Source organism: Mobula hypostoma, chromosome 20 (assembly GCF_963921235.1).
Source record: "Mobula hypostoma chromosome 20, sMobHyp1.1, whole genome shotgun sequence".
NCBI lineage: Eukaryota > Metazoa > Chordata > Chondrichthyes > Myliobatiformes > Myliobatidae > Mobula > Mobula hypostoma.
This window is the reverse complement of record NC_086116.1, coordinates 47,768,085-47,791,830: the sequence shown is the minus strand read 5'-3', so window position 1 is coordinate 47,791,830 and position 23,746 is coordinate 47,768,085. Positions and strand designations below refer to the sequence as shown.

At 39.9% G+C, this 23,746-nt stretch overlaps 1 protein-coding gene across 12 annotated transcripts in view; it reads right to left on the bottom strand.

The window, feature by feature from the left end:
• The window catches only part of magi2a (membrane associated guanylate kinase, WW and PDZ domain containing 2a), a 600,063-nt gene that overhangs the window by 157,436 nt on the left and 418,881 nt on the right, over window positions 1-23,746 (bottom strand). For all 12 annotated transcript variants that reach the window (XR_010021125.1, XM_063072811.1, XM_063072812.1 and 9 more), the window contains exons 5-7: window positions 20,448-20,658; window positions 20,135-20,214; window positions 19,808-19,846 (exon numbers count right to left, since the gene is read on the bottom strand). Coding sequence is in view for 11 of the 12 variants with exons in the window: in XM_063072811.1 (XP_062928881.1) it covers window positions 19,808-19,846; window positions 20,135-20,214; window positions 20,448-20,658 (330 nt within the window). In the remaining variant the exon portion in view is untranslated. The remainder of the gene's footprint in view (window positions 1-19,807; window positions 19,847-20,134; window positions 20,215-20,447; window positions 20,659-23,746) is intronic.

Genomic DNA, 23,746 nt, shown 5'->3' with positions numbered 1-23,746 from the left:
TAGCGAAGCATCACTTCAAAGATATTGTAAAGATGTGGAAGAAGAATGAGACTAAAGTGGAAATTTTCACTGTAACACTCAGTCATACATGTAATGTAAATCTATTACTGTGCATCTTTACAATACTGTAAATCATGTTGTGGGGATGCTTTTCACCAGCACAGACTGAAAATCTGGTCAGGATTGATGGGAAGATGAATGCTGCTAAATAGAGAGAGATCCTGGATAAAAACGTGCTAATCTCTAATACAGAGTTTAAACTGGGGAGGAAGTTTGCCTTTCAACAGGATAATGACCCAAAGCACACTGCCAGAGCAACCATAGAGTGGCTTCAAATAAAGAAAATTATGTCCTTGAGTGGCCCAGAGTCTAGACCTAAACTTCAAGATTGCTATCCATCACCACTTCCCAACTAACCTGGTGCAGCTTGAGCAACTTTTGCAAGGAGGAATGGGCAAATCTTGCTCCATCACGTTATGCAAAGCTAACAGAGACTTATCCAAAAAGACTACTGTTTATAATAGTTGTGGGAGATGGTTCAGCTAAGTACTGAGCAAAGGGGGATGAATACTTTTGAATTGCTGACATTTCAGTTTTCTAACTTAGTTTTTCATGCTTTACTATTTTCCTTTTTTGTTCGGGCTTTACTGTGGAAAAAAAAGGAGCATGTGATTTGCAAATAAAAATTCTCAGTTAAATTGATCAAAATCCTTGGTTGAAATACTCATTTAGGCAAACAAAGGGTTGGGAACTGAATATATTTACAAGGCACTGTATAGAAGCTGGTGTGGCTCCTCAAATTTTTCTAGGAGTGATGAGTATGTCCATCACCTCTGGATATAATTCAGAGAGCATATCCTTGGCCACAGTTCAGAAAGACCGCCAATGTCTTTCCTTATGGTAAATAGCAGGGACACCTGCCCGGAGTTACCACCGTGAAACTTGACTGCTTTCTTGATGATGATCATATTTCCAACCTCTCTGAGGTCTCTTAATAAATCATGAACTGAATCAATTATAGTATTTGCAGCTAAGGAAACTACCAAATATATGGCACTAACTTTTCAAGACACTTAAGTTCAAATCCTGAAGAAAAGGAAGTAAGTCTTGCAGCAACGGGCAAGATTACTTCCATTGAAAAAGAGTAGCAAATGCATGGAAACATCAACCAGTTGTATTCCAAACCACACATTTTGATTTGGATGCCTATCATAATGTTTCTTTTACCAAAGCAAATTCAAAGTCTTGGAACCACATACCAATCAGTATTGCAGAAATATCAAATATGTTGGATGCTTGTGATTCACTCCTATTTCTTCTCTCTCTCAAATGTGTTCTGTATTTCCATTCCCCACTTATCCATTGGGAAGTGTCTGGCATTTGCTCAACTTATTTCAAAATAAAGGAACAGTTGATTTTAATATCTTCCTTTCATCAAGTTATTATTTAACTTCAGGCATGAACCAAAAGTATAAATTAGATGAATCTTCATTTATGCCAATTATTTTTACACACAGAATTTGCCATCTTAGATGTATTCCATTACTTCTTCGACAGACTGTGCTGGTGGTGGATCTGTAGAGAAATATAATAGCCAGATATCTGCAGTTAACTTCTTTGAGATGTCTGTCCTTGAACATTTCAACAATGAAGTTTGGAATGAACTGGATGTCGATGCTGGCTGAATAATTTAAGATATTAACTAAAGAGTGTGTTTTTCCCTTCAGATTTGCTGAATCTGCTATGTCTGGTTGCACGAGGCTTATCAACACTACTGAAAATCAGAAATCTCTAACAACAACTGACTTTTGGAAAGGGAATTGCTAAATATTTTGGGCAGTTTTCTTCAAAGTCAGCAAAGATTGCCATTGGTTGCAAAATTGAAGCTGTTATCTGGCAACCACTGTAATATTTTATAATAAATCTGAGGAAAAAGGCTGAATACTGTCAGAATGTACAGGACACAATGTATCCTTTGTCTTATGTCTGCAGCAAGCTGGGAAATCAGGCTATGTCAATGGAGGGAGGGCAAACTTTCTCTCCAGAGTGGAAAGAGTGGTAATACAGTGATTAAAAACTACTGGAGTTTCAAATGAAAGCTGAAAAAAAAATCTGATTCTTTAAGAAATTCAGGGAAAGAAATCTTCCATCACTAATGTGCCCCATTTGTGACTCTAGGTCCTCTAGTAAGATTGCCTTTAACCTCTCTTTTAAACAATCTAGTAAGCCACTTGGTTCATGAAGAAATTAGAAATGGATGATAAAGTCTGGCCTTTGTAGTAACATTCACATCCCAGGAATCAATATGTGAACAACAAGTGTTATTCATTGGTGCAGTATAACAAGGCACAGTCCAAGTGGAGCTAGAATGGAACACTTGTAAAGGCAAAAGTAGCCAACTTATATTCCCACAATCACAACTCTACAGCAAATAAATCCCACAGGTGTTTTGCGCTGAACTTTCCAATCAAGATCAGTAAGACCACTGAAATTAATATAATTCTCAGGACAACCATCCGTAGTATAAACGCAAACAACAGGAATTCTGCAGATGCTGGAAATTCAAGCAACACACATCAAAGTTGCTGGTGAACGCAGCAGGCCAAGCAGCATCTGTAGGAAGAGGCGCAGTCGACGTTTCAGGCCGAGACCCTTCGTCAGGACTAACTGAAGGAAGAGTGAGTAAGGGATTTGAAAGTTGGAGGGGGAGGGGGAGATGCAAAATGATAGGAGAAGACAGGAGGGGGAGGGATAGAGCCAAGAGCCGGACAGGTGATAGGCAAAAGGGGATACGAGAGGATCATGGGACAGGAGGTCCGGGAAGAAAGACAAGGGGGGGGCGGACCCAGAGGATCGCATATTTGCAAATTGCATATTTGTTCTGTGTGACTTTCACTTCTGACATGTTATTTGATCTGGCAGCTCCATACCTCAATGATACCATTATTCATTGTACAATTTTCTGAAGAGAGTATGTAAGGATTTGCTGCATTACAATTATTGGATAAATAAATCCAGATTTTGAAAACATGTCTTTCCACTGTTACCATATTAGGTAATTTCAAGCTTTCATAATCAATCTGCTTCTATAAGTGCTCTGAAATTATTAGAAGAGTTAAAAGCTATGTCCACTACACAAACATTGCTAACAAGGATAGTGCAAAACTTTCTTGGGGCTTAGTCCAATGGAGCTAAATACACTCCGTACAATTATGGAACTTATGACACAACATACCATTGCAGCTTTACAGGAGGCATTAAAATGAACAAGCCAATGTTCTAATTTATTGATGTTTTCATTGAACTGTATAATTATGAATACAAAGAGCAATTCTCAATGGCCTTTTTTTGGAAAATAATATGATAACTGCAATCAAAAATGGATTTCAAAATTAATGAACCATCTACAAATTTGCAGATGATACCGCTATCGTGGGCTGTATCTCAAATAGTGATTCTGAGTACAGGAGAGATAAAGAGCTAAGTAACAAGGTGTCAGGACAACATCTTTTCCCCTAATGCTAGCAAAACAAAAGAGCTGCTCATTGACTTCAAGAAGGGGACAGTGCACAAGCTCCTGACTTACTCAGTGATACTGAGGTTGAGAGTTTCAAGTTCCTAGGAGCGCGCATCTCTGCTGGAGTGGAACCTCTCCTGCTCTTACCACGTGTACACCATTGCCAAGAAAGCTCACCATGCCTCCATTTCCTCAGGGGGCTAAAGAAATTTGGCATGTCCCCATTGAATATTACCAATTTTTAAATGACACAACATAGGAAGCGTCTCATCTGGATGCATCACAGCTTGGTATAGCAACTACTCCTCCCATGACCACAAGAAACTACAGAGACTCATGAACGCAGCTCAGCACATCACAAAAACCAGTCTCCCCTCATGGACTTAGTCTATACATCTTGCTGCCTTGGTAAAGCAGCCAGTATAATCAAAGTTGCCACTAACGCATTCCCTCTTTTCACTTCTCCCATTAGGCATAAGATTCAAAAGCCCCGAAGCACTTATCACCAGGTTCAAAAACATAAAACTATCGAATGCTTCCCTAGCATGATAAAATGGACCCTTGACCTCATAATCTACCTCATTATGATCCTGTACCTTATTGTCTACTGGCACTGCACTTTCTCTGCAGCTGTTACATTTTATTCTGGATTGTTATTGGTTTACCTTGTACTATCTCAATGCACTGCATTGCAAAACAAGCTTTTCACTGTACCTCAGTACATGTGACAATAACAGGAAATCCCATAGGTATTCTTTGCTCTCTCTGAGGACTTGCAACACTGAAACATACCATGCAAACCAACAGCTCTATGTTGGTATGTATACATTTCTTCTCACATTGCCCAATCCCCTTCTATAAATGCGTCCTTTTCTTAAAAATATCTAAATTAGTTCCCGCAATCTCTCCAAATGGTAGTCACTTAAACGCAGAATGGCACATTCGTGCAGCCAGTAATACTGCCCTCTTATAACTCCAGCAATCTAGATTTGATCTGACCTCTTGTGCCTTCTACAGGGAGTTTGCCTATTCTCCCCAAGTTCTGAAATTTCCTCTTACTTCTGGGTTTTTCTCCAGTTGCTCTGATTTTCGTCCCCTGTCCCTGGGACATGCTGATTATTAGGTTAACAGGCAGCTATATATTAGCCCCAGAGTATAGGGAAATAGACTACAGGTCAAACATAGTGGCATAATATCGATGATATTATGAAAGACCATTCCCAACAGGGTGTACAAAGAACCTATGTGCAAAAGATAACAAACAAAAGAAAAAAAAAGCAATAATTATCAAAAAGATGAGATGAAGAGTCCTTGAAAGTGAGTCCATAGGTTGTGGGAACAGTTCAGTGATAGGACCCTGATGGTTGAGGTGTGATAACTGTTCCTGAAACTGTTAAGTGTGAGTCTTGAGCCTCCCATACCTTCTTCCTGAAGGCAGCAGCGAGAAGACAGCATGGCCTGGGTGGCTGGGGTCCCTGATTATGGATGCTGCTTTCCTGTGACAGTGCTCTAGGTAGATGTGTTCAAAGGTGGGGAGGGCTTTGCCTGTGACGGACTGGGTCTTATCCAGTACTTTTTTGTAAATTTTCTGTTCAAGGGAATTGGTGCTTCCATACCAGGCTGGAACCAGTCAATACACTCCATCATATATTTGTACAAGTTCATCAAAGATTTAGATGTCATTCCGAATCTTCATAAACTTCTCAGGATATAGAGGCGCTGCCGTACTTTCTTCATAATTGCACTTTTGTGCTAGGTCCAGGACAGGTCCTCTGAAATGGTAACACTAAGGAGGCAGTATCCATCATTGGAATGAACCCGACCACCCAGGCCATGCTCCCTTCTTGCTGCTGCCATCAGGAAGGTGATACAGGAGCCTCAGGACTCACAACACCAGGTTCAGGAAAAGTTACTAACCCCCAACCATCAGGCTTTTGAACCAAAGGGCACAACTTCTCTTGCCCATCACTGAAAAGTTCCCTCAATGAATGGACTCACTTTCAAGGACTCTTCATCTCACATTTTTGATATTTATTACTTATTTTATCATTATTCTTTCTTTTTGCATTTGCACAGTTATCTTTTGCGCACTGGTCGAACACCCAGATAGGTGTGGTCTTCCATTGGTTTTGTTATGGTTATTATTCTATGGATTTATTGAGTATGCCCACAAGAAAATGAATCTTAGAGTTGTATATGGTGACATATATGTACTTCGATAACAAATTTATTTTGTTCTTTGAATTTAAAGTTGTTGATATCTCCAACTCTGACCCTCATGGACCTCCTGAAGTCAATAATCAGCTCCTTGATCTCGCTGGTATTATGTAAGAGGCTGCTGTGACACCACTCAGCCAGATTTTCATTCTCCCTCCTATATACTGGTTTGTCACCATCTTTGATTCAGCCGATGACAGTGATGTTGTCAGCAAACTTAAATACGACTTTGGAGCTTTGCTTAGCCACATAGTTGTAAGTGTGAAGTGGGTAGAGCAGAGTGTTAAGCACATAGAATTGTGGTGAATCTGTACTGATGGTGATTGTGGAGGAGATGTTGTTGCCAATCCAAACTAAATGGAGTCTGCAAGTGAGGAAATCGAAGATCCACTTGCACAAAGAAGTATTGAGGCCAAGGTCTTCACCTTAACCAGAGTCATAACCCTTAACCCGAACTCCAACCCCAATCCCAACCACCTGCACAAACCCTGGCCCACATCCCCACAGAGCTCAGCCTACATCCCCTAACCCTAAAACAAATTCCTAATGCCAGAACTTTTCCCTCACCCTAAACACATTCCCTACAAACCCCCCTCCAACACCAACCATAAGCAATAACCCCACCAACCTTAGCCACCGCCCCCACAAGCCCTAAGAATACTCATAGCCCTAAATCTTAATAAGATAGATGATAGAATGGGAAAGATCCCAATTAAAGCAAGTAGTATCGGACAGGCTAATTAAGATAAGGGCCAGATCAAAGTGGTAGGGTCAAGTGACATTGAATCTCCTGTAACGAGATCAACGAACACAAGAGGGATAATTTTTGCATTGCCTACAAAATAGCATCCTATGCAAAAAGGTAAAGGTTGTAGAGTCACCTTGTTTTGAAGTCTTTTTGTTTTTCTGAACTGTCTTGCACAATTTATGCTTAATTTACATTCTGTGATATCTGAATTTCTGAGCTTGTGATGCTGCTGCAAGTAAGTTTTTCATTGTATGTGTACCTCACCATACTTGCACGCATAATAGTAACTTGTACTTCACTGGACTTGCATCTCGATACGTTGCATTATCAACTCTCATACAGAACAGTCCAGAACTGGAACAGACCCTTCAGTTCACTATGCATGTGTTGACCATGATGCCAAATTAAACTAATCCCATCTGCCAGCACACGACTCATATTCCTCCATTCCCTGCTTGTTAAGTGCCTATCGAAATGTTTCTGAAATGCTGCTATTTCATCTGTTTCCACCACATTGCCTGGCAGTGCAATCCTGGCATACACTACTACTCTCTGCATAGTAAAATAAACTATCTTCCTTCAAACATTTTCCCCTCTCACCTTAAACTCTGTTTTTTTTCCTTTCTGGGAAACAAACTCTATCCACCTGATCTATGACTCTCTTAAGTTTTATGTCAGGTTGCTCCACAGCCCTCAACACACCAGGGAAAAAAAACGACCCAAGTTTGTCTAACCTCTCCTTATATCTAATACTATTTAATCCAGGCATCATTCTAGTAAGCCTCATCTGCACCCACTCCAAAGCATTCATGTTGTTTCTGTAAAGTGGTGACTACAACAGTACACAATACTCCAAATGTTGCAGAATTACTTCTTGACTCTTGTACTCATTGCCTTGACTGTTGAGAGCAAGCATGCTGTATACCATCTATACCACCCTCTCTACTTGTATAGCCACTTTCACTTGCACCCCAAGATCTCTCTGTACATCAGTGTTCCTGAGGCCGTACTATTTATTGCATACTTTCACCTTACATTTGACCTCTCAAAGTGCAACACTCATACTTTGTTCAGACTAAACTTTATAGAGTCATAGAAATGTCCAGCAGAGAAACAGGATCTTCAGCTCATCTAATCCATGCCAAGCCCTTTAAACTGCCTACTCTCACCAACCTGCACCACGACCATAACCCTCCACACACCCACCATTCATGTAGCTATCCAAACTTCTCTTAAACATGGAAATCGAGCTTGCGTGCACCACCTGCACTGGCAGCTCATTCCACACTCTCATGACCCTCTGAGTGAAGACATTTCTCCTCATGTTCTCCTTAAACTTCTCACCTTTAACCTTAGTTGTAGTCACACCCAACCTCAGTGGTTGCATTTACCCTATCTAGACCCCTCATAATTTTGTATACCACTTTCAAATCTCCTCTCAATCTTCTACGTTCCAAGGAATAAAGTCCTAACCTATTCAATCTTTCCATATAACTCAGTTATTCCAGACCTGGCAACATCTTTGTAATTTTTCTTTGTACCCTTTCAACCTTATTTACATCTTTCCTGTAGGTAGGTGACCAAAACTGCACACAATATTCCAAATTGGGCCTCAAAAACATCCTATATAACTTCAACATAACATCACATCTCCTATACTCAATACTTCGATTTATAAAGGCCAATGTGCCAGAAGGTTTCTTTACCACCCTATCAACCTGTTACACTACTTTCAATGAAATACAGACCTGTATTCCCAGGTCTCTTTGTTGTACCACATTCCTCATTGCACTACCATTCACTGTGTAAGACCTGCTCTGGTTGATCCTACCAAAGTCCAACACCTTGCACTTGATTGCATTAAATTCCATTTGCCATTTTTTAGCCCATTTTTCCAGCTGGCCCAGATCCCGCTGCAAGCCATGATAGTTTTCCTCACTGTCCACTACACAACCAATCTTGGCGTCATCTGCAAATTTCACCACAACATCCACTGCTTGCCTTCATCAACTTTCCTGGTAATATTCTCAGAAAACTCTACAGGATTGGTTAGATATGAGCTACCATGTTGACTATCCCAAATCAGTCCATGTCGATCTAAATACTCATATATTCGGTTCCTTAGAATACCTTCAAATAACTTTCGCACCACTCCTGCAAGGATCACCAACCTATAAATTCCTGGTTTACTTTTGGAGACCTTCTTAAACAGTGGAACAACATTGGCTAGAACATAGAATAGTACAGCACAGTACAGGCCCTTCGGCCCACAATGTTGTACCGACCCCCAAGCCCTGCCTCCCATATAACCCCCCACCTTAAATTCCTCCATATACCTGTCTAGTAGTCTCTTAAACTTCACTAGTGTACCTGCCTCCATCACTGACTCAGGCAGTGCATTCCACGCACCAACCACTCTCTGAGTAAAAAACCTTCCTCTAATATCCCCCTTGAACTTCCCACCCCTTAGCTTAAAGCCATGTCCTCTTGTATTGAGCAGTGATGCCCTGGGGAAGAGGCGCTGGCTATCCACTCTATCTATTCCTCTTATTATCTTGTACACCTCTATCATGTCTCCTCTCATCCTCCTTCTCTCCAAAGAGTAAAGCCCTAGCTCCCTTAATCTCTGATCATAATGCATACTTTCTAAACCAGGCAGCACCCTAGTAAATCTCCTCTGTACCCTTTCCAATGCTTCCACATCCTTCCTATAGTGAGGTGACCAGAACTGGACACAGTACTCCAAGTGTGGCCTAACCAGAGTTTTATAGAGCTGCATCATTACATCGCGACTCTTAAACTCTATCCCTCGACTTATGAAAGCTATCGCCCCATAAGCTTTCTTAACTACCCTATCCACCTGTGAGGCAACTTTCAGGGATCTGTGGACATGTACCCCGAGATCCCTCTGCTCCTCCACACTACCAAGTATCCTGCCATTTACTTTGTACTCTGCCTTGGAGTTTGTCCTTCCAAAGTGTACCACCTCACACTTCTCTGGGTTGAACTCCATCTGCCACTTCTCAGCCCACTCCTGCATCCTATCAATGTCTCTCTGCAATCTTTGACAATCCTCTACACCATCTACAACACCAACAACCTTTGTGTCATCTGCAAACTTGCCAACCCACCCTTCTACCCCCACATCCAGGTCGTTAATAAAAATCACAAAAAGTAGAGGTCCCAGAACAGATCCTTGTGGGACACCACTAGTCACAATCCTTCAATCTGAAGGTACTCCCTCCACCACCACCCTCTGCCTTCTGCAGGCAAGCCAATTCTGAATCCACCTGGCCAAACTTCCCTGGATCCCTTGCCTTCTAACTTTCTGAATAAGCCTACCGTGTGGAACCTTGTCAAATGCCTTACTAAAATCCATATAGATCACATCCACTGCACTACCCTCATTTACATGCCTGGTCACCTCCTCAAAGAACTCTATCAGGCTTCTTAGACACGATCTGCCCTTCACAAAGCCATGTCCCCGATCAGACCATGATTCTCTAAATGCTTATAAATCCTATCTCTAAGAATCTTTTCCAACAGCTTTCCCACCACAGTCGTAAGGCTCACTGGTCTATAATTACCCGGACTATCCCTACTATCTTTTTTGAACACAGGGACAACATTCGCCTCCCTCCAATCCTCTGGTACCATTCCCGTGGACAACGAGGACAAGATCCTAGCCAGAGGCGCAGCAATCTCTTCTCTCGCCTCATGGAGCAGCCTGGGGAATATTCTGTCAGGTCCTGGGGACTTATCTGTCCTAATGTATTTTAACAACTCCAACACCTCCTCTCCCTTAATATCAACATGCTCCAGAACATCAACCTCACTCATATTGTCCTCACCATCATCAAGTTCCCTCTCATTGATGAATACCGAAGAGAAGTATTCATTGAGGACCTCGCTCACTTCCACAGCCTCCAGGCACATCTTCCCACCTTTATCTCTAATTGGTCCTACCTTCACTCTTGTCATCTTTTCTTTCTTCACATAATTGAAGAATTCCTTGGGGTTTTCCTTTACCCTACTCACCAAGGCCTTCTCATGTCCCTTTCTTGCTCTTCTCAGCCCCTTCTTAAGCTCCTTTCTTGCTTCCCTATATTCCTCAATAGACCTATCTGATCCTTGCTTCCTAAACCTCATGTATGCTGCCTTCTTCCACCTGACTAGATTTTCCACCTCACTTGTCACCCATGGTTCCTTCACCCTACCATTCTTTATCTTCCTCACCAGGACAAATTTATCCTTAACATCCCGCAAGAGATCTCTAAACGTTGACCACATGTCCATAGTACATTTCCCTGCAAAAACATCATCCCAATTCACACCCGCAAGTTCTAGCCTTATAGCCTCATAATTTGCCTTTCCCCAATTAAAAATTTTCCTGTCCTCTCTTGATTCTATCCTTTTCCATGATAATGCTAAAGGCCAGGGAGCGGTGGTCACTGTCCCCCAGATGCTTACTCACTGAGAGATCTGTGACCTGACCCGGTTTGTTACCTAGTACTAGATCTAGTATGGCATTCCCCTTGGTCGGCCTGTCCACATACTGTGACAGGAATCCGTCCTGGACACACTTAACAAACTCTGCCCCATCTAAACCCTTGGAACTAATCAGGTGCCAATCAATATTAGGGAAGTTAAAGTCACCCATGATAACAACCCTGTTACTTTTGCACCTTTCCAAAATCTGCCTCCCAATCTGCTCCTCTGTATCTCTGCTGCTACCAGGGGGCCTACAGAATACCCCCAATAGAGTAACTGCTCCCTTCCTGTTCCTGACTTCCACCCATATTGGCTCAAAAGAGGATCCTGCTACATTACCCACCCTTTCTGTAGCTGTAATAGTATCCCTGACCAGTAATGCCACCCCTCCTCCCCTTTTTCCACCCTCTCTATCCCTTTTAAAGCACTGAAATCCAGGAATATTGAGAATCCATTCCTGCCCTGGTGCCAGCCAAGTCTCTGTAATGGCCACTACATCATAATTCCATGTATGTATCCAAGCTCTCAGTTCATCACCTTTGTTCCTGATGCTTCTTGCATGGAGGTACACACATTTGGCTATAATCCAATTTTCTGGCACTTCATCTGTCGCTAAGAATGATTTAAATATTTGCTAGGGTCCTGGCAATTTCTGCTCTTGCCTCCCTCGGGATCCAAGGGAGCACTTTGTCAGGTCCTGGGGTTTTATCCACCCTAATTTGCCTCAAGACAGCAAATGCCTCCTCCTCTGTAATCTGTATAAAGTCCATGAAGTTGATGGCTTTTTGCCTCACTTTGAAAGACTCTGCGTCTGTCTCCTGAGTAAATACAGATGCAAAAACTTCATTCATGATCACCACCCCCCATTTCTTTTGTCTCCACAAATGGATTACCATTCTGATCTTCCAGAGGACCAATTTTGTCCCTTGCAATCTTTTTGTTCTTAACATATCTGTAAAATCCCTTCGGATTCTCCTTCACCTTGTCTGCTATGAGGCATCCTCATATTTTCTTTTAACCCTCTTGATATCTTTCTTAAGTGTTCTCTTGCAATTCTTATACTCCATAAACTGATTTGTCCCTAACTGCCTTTACCTGCGATGCACCTTTCTTTCTTTCTTAACCAGGGCCTTAACATCTCTTTTAAACAAGGTTCCCTATACCTGATATTTTTACCTTTAATTTTGACAGGCACATAAAATCTTTGTCTTCTCAAAATTTCACTTTTGAAGACCTCCCACTTATCAAGTACACCTTTGCTAGAAAACAGCCTGTCCCGATCCACACTTGCTAGATCCTTACTGATGCCATCAAAATTGACCTTTCTCCAATTTAGAATCTCAACCTGCTGACCAGACCTATCATTTTGCGTATTTACTTTGAAACTAATCACATTGTGATCACTAGATGCAAAGTGTATCCCTGCACAAACATTCTATCACCTGGCCTGTCTGATTCCCTAATAGCAGATCAATTATTGCACATTCTCTCATTGAGACTTCTATATATTGATTAAGAAAACTTTCCTGAAAACATTTGACAAACTCTACCCCATCTCCTCCTTTTACAGTTTGAGAGTCTCAGTCAATATATGGCAACTTAAAAATCACCTACTATAACAACCTTATGTTCCTTGCAACAAGATGCGATCTCTACAAATTTGTTCTTCTAAATCCCAAGGACTGTTGAGTGGTAATATAGCCCCATTAATGTGGTTATACCTTCCTTATTACTCAGTCCACTCATAACACTTCACTAGTCAGTCTGTCTTAAATGAGCACTGCCGTGACATTAATACATACTAGTAATGTCACCCCTCTTCCTTTAATCCCTCCTGCAACCAAGTCTCACTAATGGCTACAATACCATAATTCCAGATGTAGATCCATGCCCCGAGCTCACTTGTCCTTCCTGCATACTTCTTGCAGCTCAAGGGCATTACACAGGGCATTAGTCGCAACATGCTCAAACTTTTGATTCCTGACTTTGTCTGAGGTCTTAACAACATCTGTCTCAACAACCTCTCCACAATCTGTTCTGGCCCTCTGGTTCCCATCCCTCTGCAACTCTAGTTTAAACCCCACCATGAAGCACTAGCAAACCCTCTCAATAGGATATTAGTTCCCTTCCAGTTCAGGTGCAAACCATCTCTTCTGTACAGGTCCCACCTTCCCTGGAAGAGAGCTCAATGATCCAAAAATCTAAAGCCCACCCTCCTACACCAACTCCTCAGCCACATGTTAAACTGTATGATCTTCCTAGTTCTGGCCTCACTAGCACATGGGACAGGTAGCAATCCCGAGATCACAACCCTGGAGATCCTGCCCTTTAACGTAGCAGCTAACTCCTTGAACTCCCTTTGCAGAACCTCATTACTCTTCCTACTTATGTCATTGATACCTACATGGACCATGACTTCTGACTGTTCACCCTCCCACTTAAGAAAACTGAGGATTTGATCTGAGATATCCTGGACGCTGGCACCCAGGAGGCAACAAACTCTCTGGGAATCTTCTTCTTATCCACAGAACCTTCTTTCTGTTCCCCTTTCACCACAGCTTGCTTCTCTCCCCCTTTTCCTTCAGAGTCACAGAACCAGAGTCAGTGCAGTATCAGAGACCTGACCGCTGTGACTTCCCCTGTTAGGTCATCCCTCCCAATAGTATCCAAAGTGATATACTTGTTGTTGAGGAGGATGGCCACAGGGGCACTCTGCACTGCTTGCTTAACCCCTTTCCCCTTTCTGTCTGTCACCCAGTTTCCTGTATCCTGCACCTTGGGATTTATCTACCATTCTATATGTCCTATCTATCACATCCTCAGCCTCTCGAATGATTTGGAGTTCATCTAGTTCCAGCTCCAACTCCTTAATGCAGAGTGTTAGAAGCTGCAGCTGGATGTACTTCTCACAAGTGTAGTCATCAGGGACACCCAAGGTCTCCCAAGCCTTCCCAAATCCCGCAAGAGGAGCATTTAGCTATCCTGCCTGGCATCTCTACTATTTACTGTTCTAACTGAGAAAATATAAAGAAGGAAGAACAATAAACTGTAGTTGGGGGGGGGGGGGAAATAAGAAAAGTCCCTACCTGCAGCTTTCTTTTTGCCTTCTCTCATTCAAGCCTCTCCTCACTACAGTCTTGAAGAGCTAAAGTCTCAAAATCTCCACTCTAACGATGGCTGTCTAACTTGCCCCTGCCTTACTTTAATTTGTTCTTGTCAATCAATCCTGAATGCTGATTGACTGCTGCTCAAAACTCCAAATTGCCGTGAGTCGCTGCTTTTTCTACTCAATTGGCGAACTGAGTGAACTACATCTTCTCAGGCTTCTGATCTCTCTGAGTGGGTGCTGTTCATCTTTTATTCTTCTGCCCAGATCTCCAACTTATCTAAATCTTGTAACCTTTGACAACCTTCTTTACTATACACAACTTTGAAATTTTACAAATTAGCCCACTACATTTCATAGAACAGTACAGCACAATACTGGTCCTTCGATCCACAACCCCTTAACTTACTCTAAGATCAATTTAATCCTTCCCTCTAAGAGCCTTCCATTTCACTTTTATCCACGTGCCTGTCCAAAAGTCTCTTAAATGTCCCTTTCATACAGATCATTCACAGATATAACAACTGCATTCTAAAACAGTGACTACTCTCCATTCCTTTGGGATCTCACCTGTGGCTAGAGGGGACACAAAAATCTCTGTCAAGGCCCTACTTATCACAGTCAATAACCTGGGATAGGCCCTGGGCCATCTATCTTATTGTTTTTCAGGAGACACAACACCTTCTCCTCCTTATTATCAATATGCCCAAGAGTACTTGCATACTCCACATTAATCTTGCTTTCTTTCACATCTCCTCAGTGAATACTGGTGCAAAGTTGAGTACACTCGATTACATTCTTCCATCACTAAAATTGCATCTACACTATAACAGATCTTTCCTTGCACATCACACTTTCCCCATCCCACTGAATTGCTTGCTTCTGCAGCTGCTAAAAAAGTTACACCTGTAACATTTTCTAGTTCTGACACAAAAAAAACCCCACAGAGCTGAAACAGTGTCTCACTTTGTAGATTTTGGCTGGCATCGTCAATATGCTCTGTTTTTGTTTTATATCTAAGATTCCTAGCATTGGATTCAACAAGTTGAAATACATTCACAACATTATAGAATGCCAAAAGTTTCCAGTCTTTACTTTTCCATTGAAAAGAGCCTGTACACTATCTAAAAGGATTGTGATGGAACACTCTTCATCTGCCAGGCTGAAACACCCAAGAAGCTGGACAACATACAGGGCATCACAACCCACTTTTATAAGCACCCCATTTACATATAATTACTCACTCCACCACTAATACAGAGTAGCAGCTGTCTGTACGATATTTGTGCAGAAAACCCTATAGAAGGTAGTGGATTCAGCCCAGTATATCACAGGTAATGTCCTCCCAACCACATCTACATGAAACGTTACTGTAGAAAAGCAGCATCCATCATCAAAGATCCTCATCACCAATGTTGCCTCTAATTTTTAGTAGTCAGTGTGTGCAAAAATCTTACATTGTGCAAATTTTTTTCCTGTGACAAAAGTATGTGTGCACTGAATGCACACATGGGACAGTTTATGTAGGTTTACAACATATTTGACATAAAACTGCACAGAACAACAACAAAATAACATACATATTTAAGTCACACTGACAAAAGGTGCTGGTGAACACAGCAGGCCAGGCAGCATCTATAGGAAGAGGTACAGTTGACGTTTTGGGCTGAGACCCTTCGTCAGGACTAACTGAAAGAAGAGATAGTAAGAGATTTGAAAGTGGGAGGGGGAGGGGGAGATCCGAAATGATAGGAGAAGACAAGAGGGGGAGGGGTGGAGCCAAGAGCTGGACAGGTGATTGGCAAAAGGGATACAAGGCTGGAGAAGGGGACGGGAGGCCTAGGGAGAAAGAAAGGGGGGGGAAGCCCAGAGGATGGGCAAGGAGTTATAGTGAGAGGGACGGGGGAGAAAAAAAGAGAAAAAAAGGGGAAAGAAAAGAAATCATAATAATGACTATAATAAATAAATAAATAACAGATGGGGTACGAAGGGGCATTAACGGAAGTTAGAGAAGTCAATGTTCATGCCATCAGGTTGGAGATATTTAATTTTTATCATATTTAAGTTCCTCAGTCATTTTTTCTCTCTCCTGTCTTTGGCATTTACTCATTCTTTGTAAACTCTATCTCGACTAATAGAACTTCCATCCCATTGATAGCTTTTGATTCTCATTAACATATCCAAATAATATTCACCTAAACGGTTTCTCAGTTTGTTTTTGAGTCGATTCATTAGGCTAAATCCTCGCTCACAGTCCGCACTAGATGCAAGAAAGGTTCCCCCAATGTCCATCAACTGTGCAAGGTCGCAAAACTGTTCATTTTGAAGTACAAATGCCACCATTTGAGCAAAGTTTGAAATCGGTTTGGATTTAATTTTTTTCTTGCACAGAAAATTTGAAATCATTGAACTGTCTAGCTATTACAATATTTTCAGCTAGAAAATCATGATATTTTAGACATAAGGCCAAATGTGAAGTCACAATCTGCAATTGCGGAGAAATCAAAAGCTGACCATTCTTGTACCTCAACTTTGATCTCCTCTGAGTTTGATAGTTTTCGCTCTCGCTCATCTGCACTCAACCGTAACATGCGTAGCACTCCTGTAATGGGTAATGATGAGTTCTGTTGCCAGAGCTTTTGTACACCATCCAAATGCGATTTACTCGCCAAATGACGCTTCAAAAAGTCAAGTTTCCAAATATCATCCCACTTCTTTCCACTAGCAAATTTTCCAGCAACTTTCGCATCACGACAATACAAACAGAAAACTCCAGCTTCTGAATCATACATAAATATTTCTCGTAGCTGAATGTTCATGACCTTTCGGTGTAACAGTTTCTACTATTTTGTTAAACAAATTTGCAGTTCTTCTGCGCTTTAAACAAATTTACAGTTCTTTTGCGCTTTAAACAAATTTGCAGTTCTTTTGCGCTTCACGCCCTTCGCTTCTTTTGAATTCGACATACTGAATCAATATTTTTTCTGATAAAAACTTAGTAAGCTATCTACAGGATTTGAAACAGATCTTTGTAAACTTTACGATAGGAACACTGTCCGCCAAAGATGGCTGCCGCCGTGATGCAGCTGTACAAACCGGAACAGGATAGGTGAGGTGACGTGAATTAGTGACGTGCATTGTGGTATTTGAAAAACTGACTAACTAGTTAACAGAAACAGTTAGCTAAAAGATTATTTTCAATAAGTATAATTATTAATTACTACATTATTTTAGGTAACTAACCTCTTGTGCGCACATTCATTTCCTTTGTGCGCTGGCTGAAAAACGTGTGCGCACGCACATGCACACAGCTTAGAGGAAACTATGCTCATCACCCAGGCCATGCTCTCTCATTGCTGCTATCAGGTAGAAGGTACAAGTGCCTCAGGACTCGCATCACCAGGTTCAAGAACAGTTACCACCCCTCCACCATCAGGCTCTTGAACAGAAAGGGATAATTACACATTCTATTTCTGTTACAGCCTCAACCGATGGTCTCACTTGTTATTTCATGCTCTCATTATTTATTGCTATTTAATATTTGCATCAGCACAGTTTGTTGCTGATTGATCCAGTTTACTGTTACTGTTCTATAGATATGCTAAGTATCTCCGCAAGAAAAAGAATCTCAGGGTTGTATGTGGTGACATGTATGTACTCTGATAATAAATTTTACTTTGAACTTTGTACATTAGGCATATAGTAACTCCCAAGGCTCATTAGAAAGCATTTTATAAACCCACAACCTCAACCATTGAGAGGAACAAGGGTGGATATATCACCAACCGGAAGGTGCCATCCAAGCCACACACTATCCTCAGTTGGAATTATATCCTTGTATCTTCACTGTCACTGGGTCAACACTCTGGACCTCTTTCTCTAATAGTACTGTGGCACTAGAGTCAGAGTCTAACTGTGTTGCTCACCAACCGGTTCCATCTGCATGCATTTAGCTCATAACCCTCTTGACCTCTGCTATCCATGTACTTATCGTGATGACTTTTAAATATTGCTAATGTGCTCATCTCAACCACTATTTCCGGCAGCTCATTCCAACTATTCACTGCTGCTTGCAGGAAGAGGTTGCCGCTGATGTCCCTTTTCTGCAGTGTTTAAAATCAGTAACAATAATCCTCATGGTCTGTATGACTGCAGATGAATACAGTAATTCTGTAGTATTAAGTAGATAACTATTTATCATTAAAACAATCTAATTTATCAGATATCTATATATTTGTAGTGGAGTCAGGGGATTTTTATTGTACATCCTATTTGGTATAAAGTTAGTCTTCAGTGCACTGATTACTCCTGATTTGTGATAGATTAACCCCACTCAGAAACACTTCATGTAGTCATGAATCATTTCTCCAGAAGCAAAAATTTTTGTTGGTAAGCAAAAGATACATACACACTGGGGACTTTTTGGATACAAGAGACAAGCAACCAGCAGCTTAATCAAATACAAGATACTGAAAATGCTGGAAACCTGAAATAGAAACAAAACGTGCTGGAAATACCCAGCAGGTCAGGGAGCATACTTGCAGAGATAAACAGAGTTGTCACTTCCATTTGAAGACCCTTTATCAGAATTCATAAAAGATTACTGAACTGAGATATTAACTCTCTCTCCCTCACAAATGCTACTGTTATGTACCCTTTCCTTTGCATAGGGTACAAACTAAAGAATAATAGATGACAATGGTTTGGAACAAATCATAAGAAAAATAAACCAGATGGACATATAATGGAGTTAGGTGATGAGACATCTTAATAAAGAAATAAAAACGAATCACCGTTTCTGTCATTGTTGCCATGGATGTAACTGTAGAGACCATTTTAATTGATGACTTTGGGTCTCCTGCTCATTGTGGTAATGCTGTTGCTAGGGAAACGTTTGTTTCAGTGCAGCAGGCGGATGAAGAGGATAAGATGCTGGGTTTCAGACAGTTGCTGTGTTTTGGTACACACATATTGAAACTGCAATATTTTTTTAAAAATATGTTTGCCTAAGGTGCTATTTCAATTCCATAAAAATATCCAAATATAATGTTTAAAAATGAATCTGTGAGATGATATACAGTTATATAAAAAAAACCTTTTTTTAAGTAATTGGTTAAGGTTTCTCGACAGCAAAAGTAAATTAAGATTCTCCGCAAACACATGTACACAGTTTAATTACACAATCTTTAGAGCCCATCTTAGATTTACAGTTCATAAACACTATACATGTTGAAATTTATTGATATGAAATTTAATTTCTTGTGGAGGTGGTTTAATTTTGAAATTTAAAAGCAAAGATATATCAAAAAATGCTTGCATTGTCTTCATTTGATGCTCTGGGATCTCAGATAAAATAATAAAAAAACTTTTTACTACAATTATTTGATTTTTCTTACAGATTATTGATACTCAAGATTTCCTTTTTTGTATTCAATCTTAAAGCCTATCAGTTTGGCTTATAGGATGTATATTTTTTTTAGATAATGTGCCTTTCAAACAAAACAGAATGAAACTGTGATGTTCCATGGTTTAATGTAACATGGAAATTATTTTCCTCACAGTAATCTAAAACTGGTTTCTGAATGGCTTCATGAAATCAAAACAAATTGTGCCAGAAGAAATGCAGAAAAGAGATGGCAAAAATTCTCACAGAAATGAAACAAAATGGCTATATGAAAAGAGCTATATCTTGAAATTAAAATGAGAAAATTACTTAAAGTTACAGTACCTAGCTTCTGTCCAGTGTTTCCAGATTGCAGCTTGTCTCCTTCAATTTTAAATCAGAAATATAAAATTAACACAGAAAATTCTCCAAGGCATAGAAAAAGACAACCTCAGTTTCTACACTGCTGCAGTTGCTATCATTGGGTTGTTGAAGAACAAACAATATGTAGCGAGCATTGAAGGTCACCTGTGTCCCAGTGTTAGCTGCTCTCATTAACTATTATTCAGCAGCAAGATGCACACTTCAGCTACCAAATCTAAAACAAAAGCAATTGAATTAAAACAAAATGTTATGCACACATGCAGAGTAAAGGAATGTGGATTTACTCACCATTATCCTTACATTCTTCTGGAGGCTTTGCCTTTTTAGCTAAACGAGGATCCAGCCAGGACGTTGTTTTGGTGTTATGGCTAACAAAGAAATAAAATGGCTCTAAGCTTATTCTTAAGAAATTCTTGTTCAAGTTATAATCAGGGCACTCAATTTGCTAACACAATCTAATTAGCTGCTGAAGTTGTGAAAAGCACCTTTATTTCAGCTACATTCTATTCAATTAAACTATGCTAAAACCTTAAAACATTTAAGAGAAGCAATCTAAAAATATTCATCTAGAAATCACATATATTTGAATAAATGCCCTTACTCAATGAAGTAGACTTCGCCTTTTTCAGTATATGCCATCTCCCAATTCTCAGGCAGTGGACCCAGATGGTCCCCATCCTCTGGTTTGGTTTGCTTCTCTGAAACGGAATCGTCTTTTGTTCCTTTTGTAAGGCCATAGACTGGTGCAGCACAAGAATGTGAAAAAATTTCACCTGAGGCATCAGTGCTTTTGTCTTCATGTTCACTAGATTCTGTTGGAGGACACAGATAATCAACCTTAGTGAATACACAACTCATACTCAAACAATGTAATCATTTTGTTTTTGTGTCAGATATAATTAGGTAAAGCCTCAAATTTGGCACATAAAAGCTTATTAACTGATCTGAATTTAAAATCAAACAAAGCATGTGTTTCATTTAGTAAATCCAGACTCCACTAAATAAGATGATAGTAATGACGGAGAACACCACATTTTTAAAACTAAATGAATTCAATTGAAAAGACACATAAAATTTAAATAAAACATGCCAGTTTAAAGGTCAAGTGTAGCTGGAAATGTACCTAGTAAATCTGATATGGGGCAAGTTGGTACAAATGTACTTTGAAATAAACCAAGTTAAAATCTATCTGCCTTAAAATAATAAACATCGTAGTAAACTAAAACTTACCCTACATTACCTTTATCCTTAATGCTTTGAAATATGTTTCATAACAGGCAACTGGACAGAACTTACAACTGTATATGTATGAATGCCATGTAATGAAAAATGTATATATCATACAGGAAAATGCAGTAACAATCATCTGGGCCATCTTGTTACTCTGGAAAATCAACTAGACATTTCTCCACATCAATAAACAAACAATAACACCAATTCTCATATATCATACCTTCTCAAGTAATGTTGGAGAAATTAACTCACATTACTCCAAAAATGGTCATTACTAGCACTCCAAGGATATCTAGATCTTGAGAGCACTGTGACAGATTAAAATGCAACACTTATCATTTTCACCTGTTGTCCTTCCTTCTACAGTACTGTCCCTTCACACGTACCAAATTTCCAGCTGACTGGTCTAGAGCCTAAAACCCCCAATCACTGACCTTCCCTAACTGAGTCCCTGATTGGCCAAGGCTCTGAACTCCCCTCCACCCACCAATCTCTACCAATCAGTCCCTTAATCACTAATCTTCCCTCAATCCAAAAATCACCTCCACACTTATATGTATGAGTCAAATTCTAATTCTCCTCTGCCCACTAAGCTCTCACTGATTAGCTCAGGCTAAAAACAACCCCTTACAAAACTCTTGCCTTATCACCATCTCTAACTCTCCCAACATGATCTAGTGGTGTAGTGTGTCGTTTACTGCTAACAATAGCATCATTAAAGAAATTCAGAACTGAACTTGTTGAGGACATGGACTGACATGTTAAACTATAGGCAGCTTCAGTAAGTTTTATCTCAGGAGAAAATATTAGAACTTAGAAATCTAACTGAAAGCAGAGCAGGAGCTGGTGATGTGAGATTTATTTACTTAGTGAATATATAGAAAAGCTACCCACATATTTTGGAAAGTTATAGCTCTGACACTGAAAATTTAGTGACAATTTGATATATTAAGAAATTCTACCTTTGAAATTAAAAGGTAAATTTTTTCCACAAGGGCTGGGCATTTTAATTAGTAGATAGTTGTCCAGATTCCAATGTTACATCATTCAATATTGATTCTGTTAAAGAGAAGCTAAAGTCAAGTTACATCACCATAACTTTAGTTTGTAAATTGAAATTATTGACATCTCATCATTTCCAATGTGGAATTTTCTTTATATTCAGCAGGGACTCCAAGTTGCTAATACACCTGGCTTTTTCCGCAACACAGTGACACTCACCCTGAGGCACTTGGCTATCTTCATTATGAACATGCTGGCAAAAATGTTTCAAATAAACATAATCAATTTTATTTACTTTCAAGCAGATTTGAATGAGCCACTAATAAGTCAAAATAAGTGTTGGTCTGAATTTAGTGCTTGTACTCTCTTCTTGGCCCAAATCCCAAGTAGATCAGGGCTCCATGTTTCTTTATTTCCTTAATAACTGAAAAAAATGCACCATCTCATCTCAATCCTCAATGGTTAATCTCTTATTTTGCAACTGTCACCCTAGTTCCAGACACCTGAGGGAAAAGATACATCAACCTTGCATCCACTTTGTTAAGACTTCTAACATTAATGGACGTTTCAATGAGGTAACTTTTCATTCTTTCTAACCTAATATATTAAACTTCAAGATTTAGATTTAAGATGACCTCATGTATTTCCACATTTTATTCCATCTTGTATATCCTTTCTTATCCTGCCACCAGCTCCCTTGAAGATCTTCTCCATCCTCTCAATGATCCACAATCACTCAGCTTTGTATCAGCAGCAAACGTAGATATCTTATATTTGGCCTGCTCATCCAATCGTTGACATAGATTGTGAATAGTTGGCACCCAATAATAGTTTCCTTTTTCTGTCTTACCAATTTTCCATTTATGCCAGTATATTATCCCGATCCGATGCATTTAATTTGTTGGTTAATAAACTTAAGTGGCACTTTACTGAATACTTTCTGAAAGTCCAAATACAAGACATTTACTGGACATCCCCTTATCTATTCTGTCAGTTGGTTAGAAACGGAAATAACTAACTGTTTTGTCATATATGATTTACTTTCTTTTCTTTTAAATTCATATTGACTTTAGCCAGTCCTGGATCCTTTTCCTTTGTTTCCCTTTTTTTAAATAAACGAATTGCTTTAGAATCAATGAAATAGAGAATTTCAAAATCTTCTAGACTCTTTGACATTTTGGAAGATGTCAAATAGTTATCTACTATTTTCTTAAGTACATTTTAAAAATCATTGATTAAACACTCATGTGATTAGTTCCTAGGGATTTTTCAGCTTTTGTCCCATTTGTTTCTCTTACTGTTTTCAAATTAATATTGATTTCTTTCAGCTTATTCACTCTGAATCTACAGCTCACCATTATACCAAGAAGGCAGAAACAAAATATTTGTTTCAATAGTACAACATTAGTGGGGGCTGTCCAAGGTCCACATGTCTTGATGAGCACTTGCCAGGGTTAATTTTAGCAGGCTGGGGTAAAGGGCAAAAAGAGGGAAAAGAGAGAATGCTTCTATAATAGATTTTCAGCATCCGTTACAGCTGAAAACAAACTGAGTCTCCCTCTGCACATTTGAATGACAAGAAGTTGAGATCTACGGTTCGAAGTCAAGTGGGCCTTCTACATGCACTCTACATTATTCCACATCAGCAGATTTCTTTTGGACTGG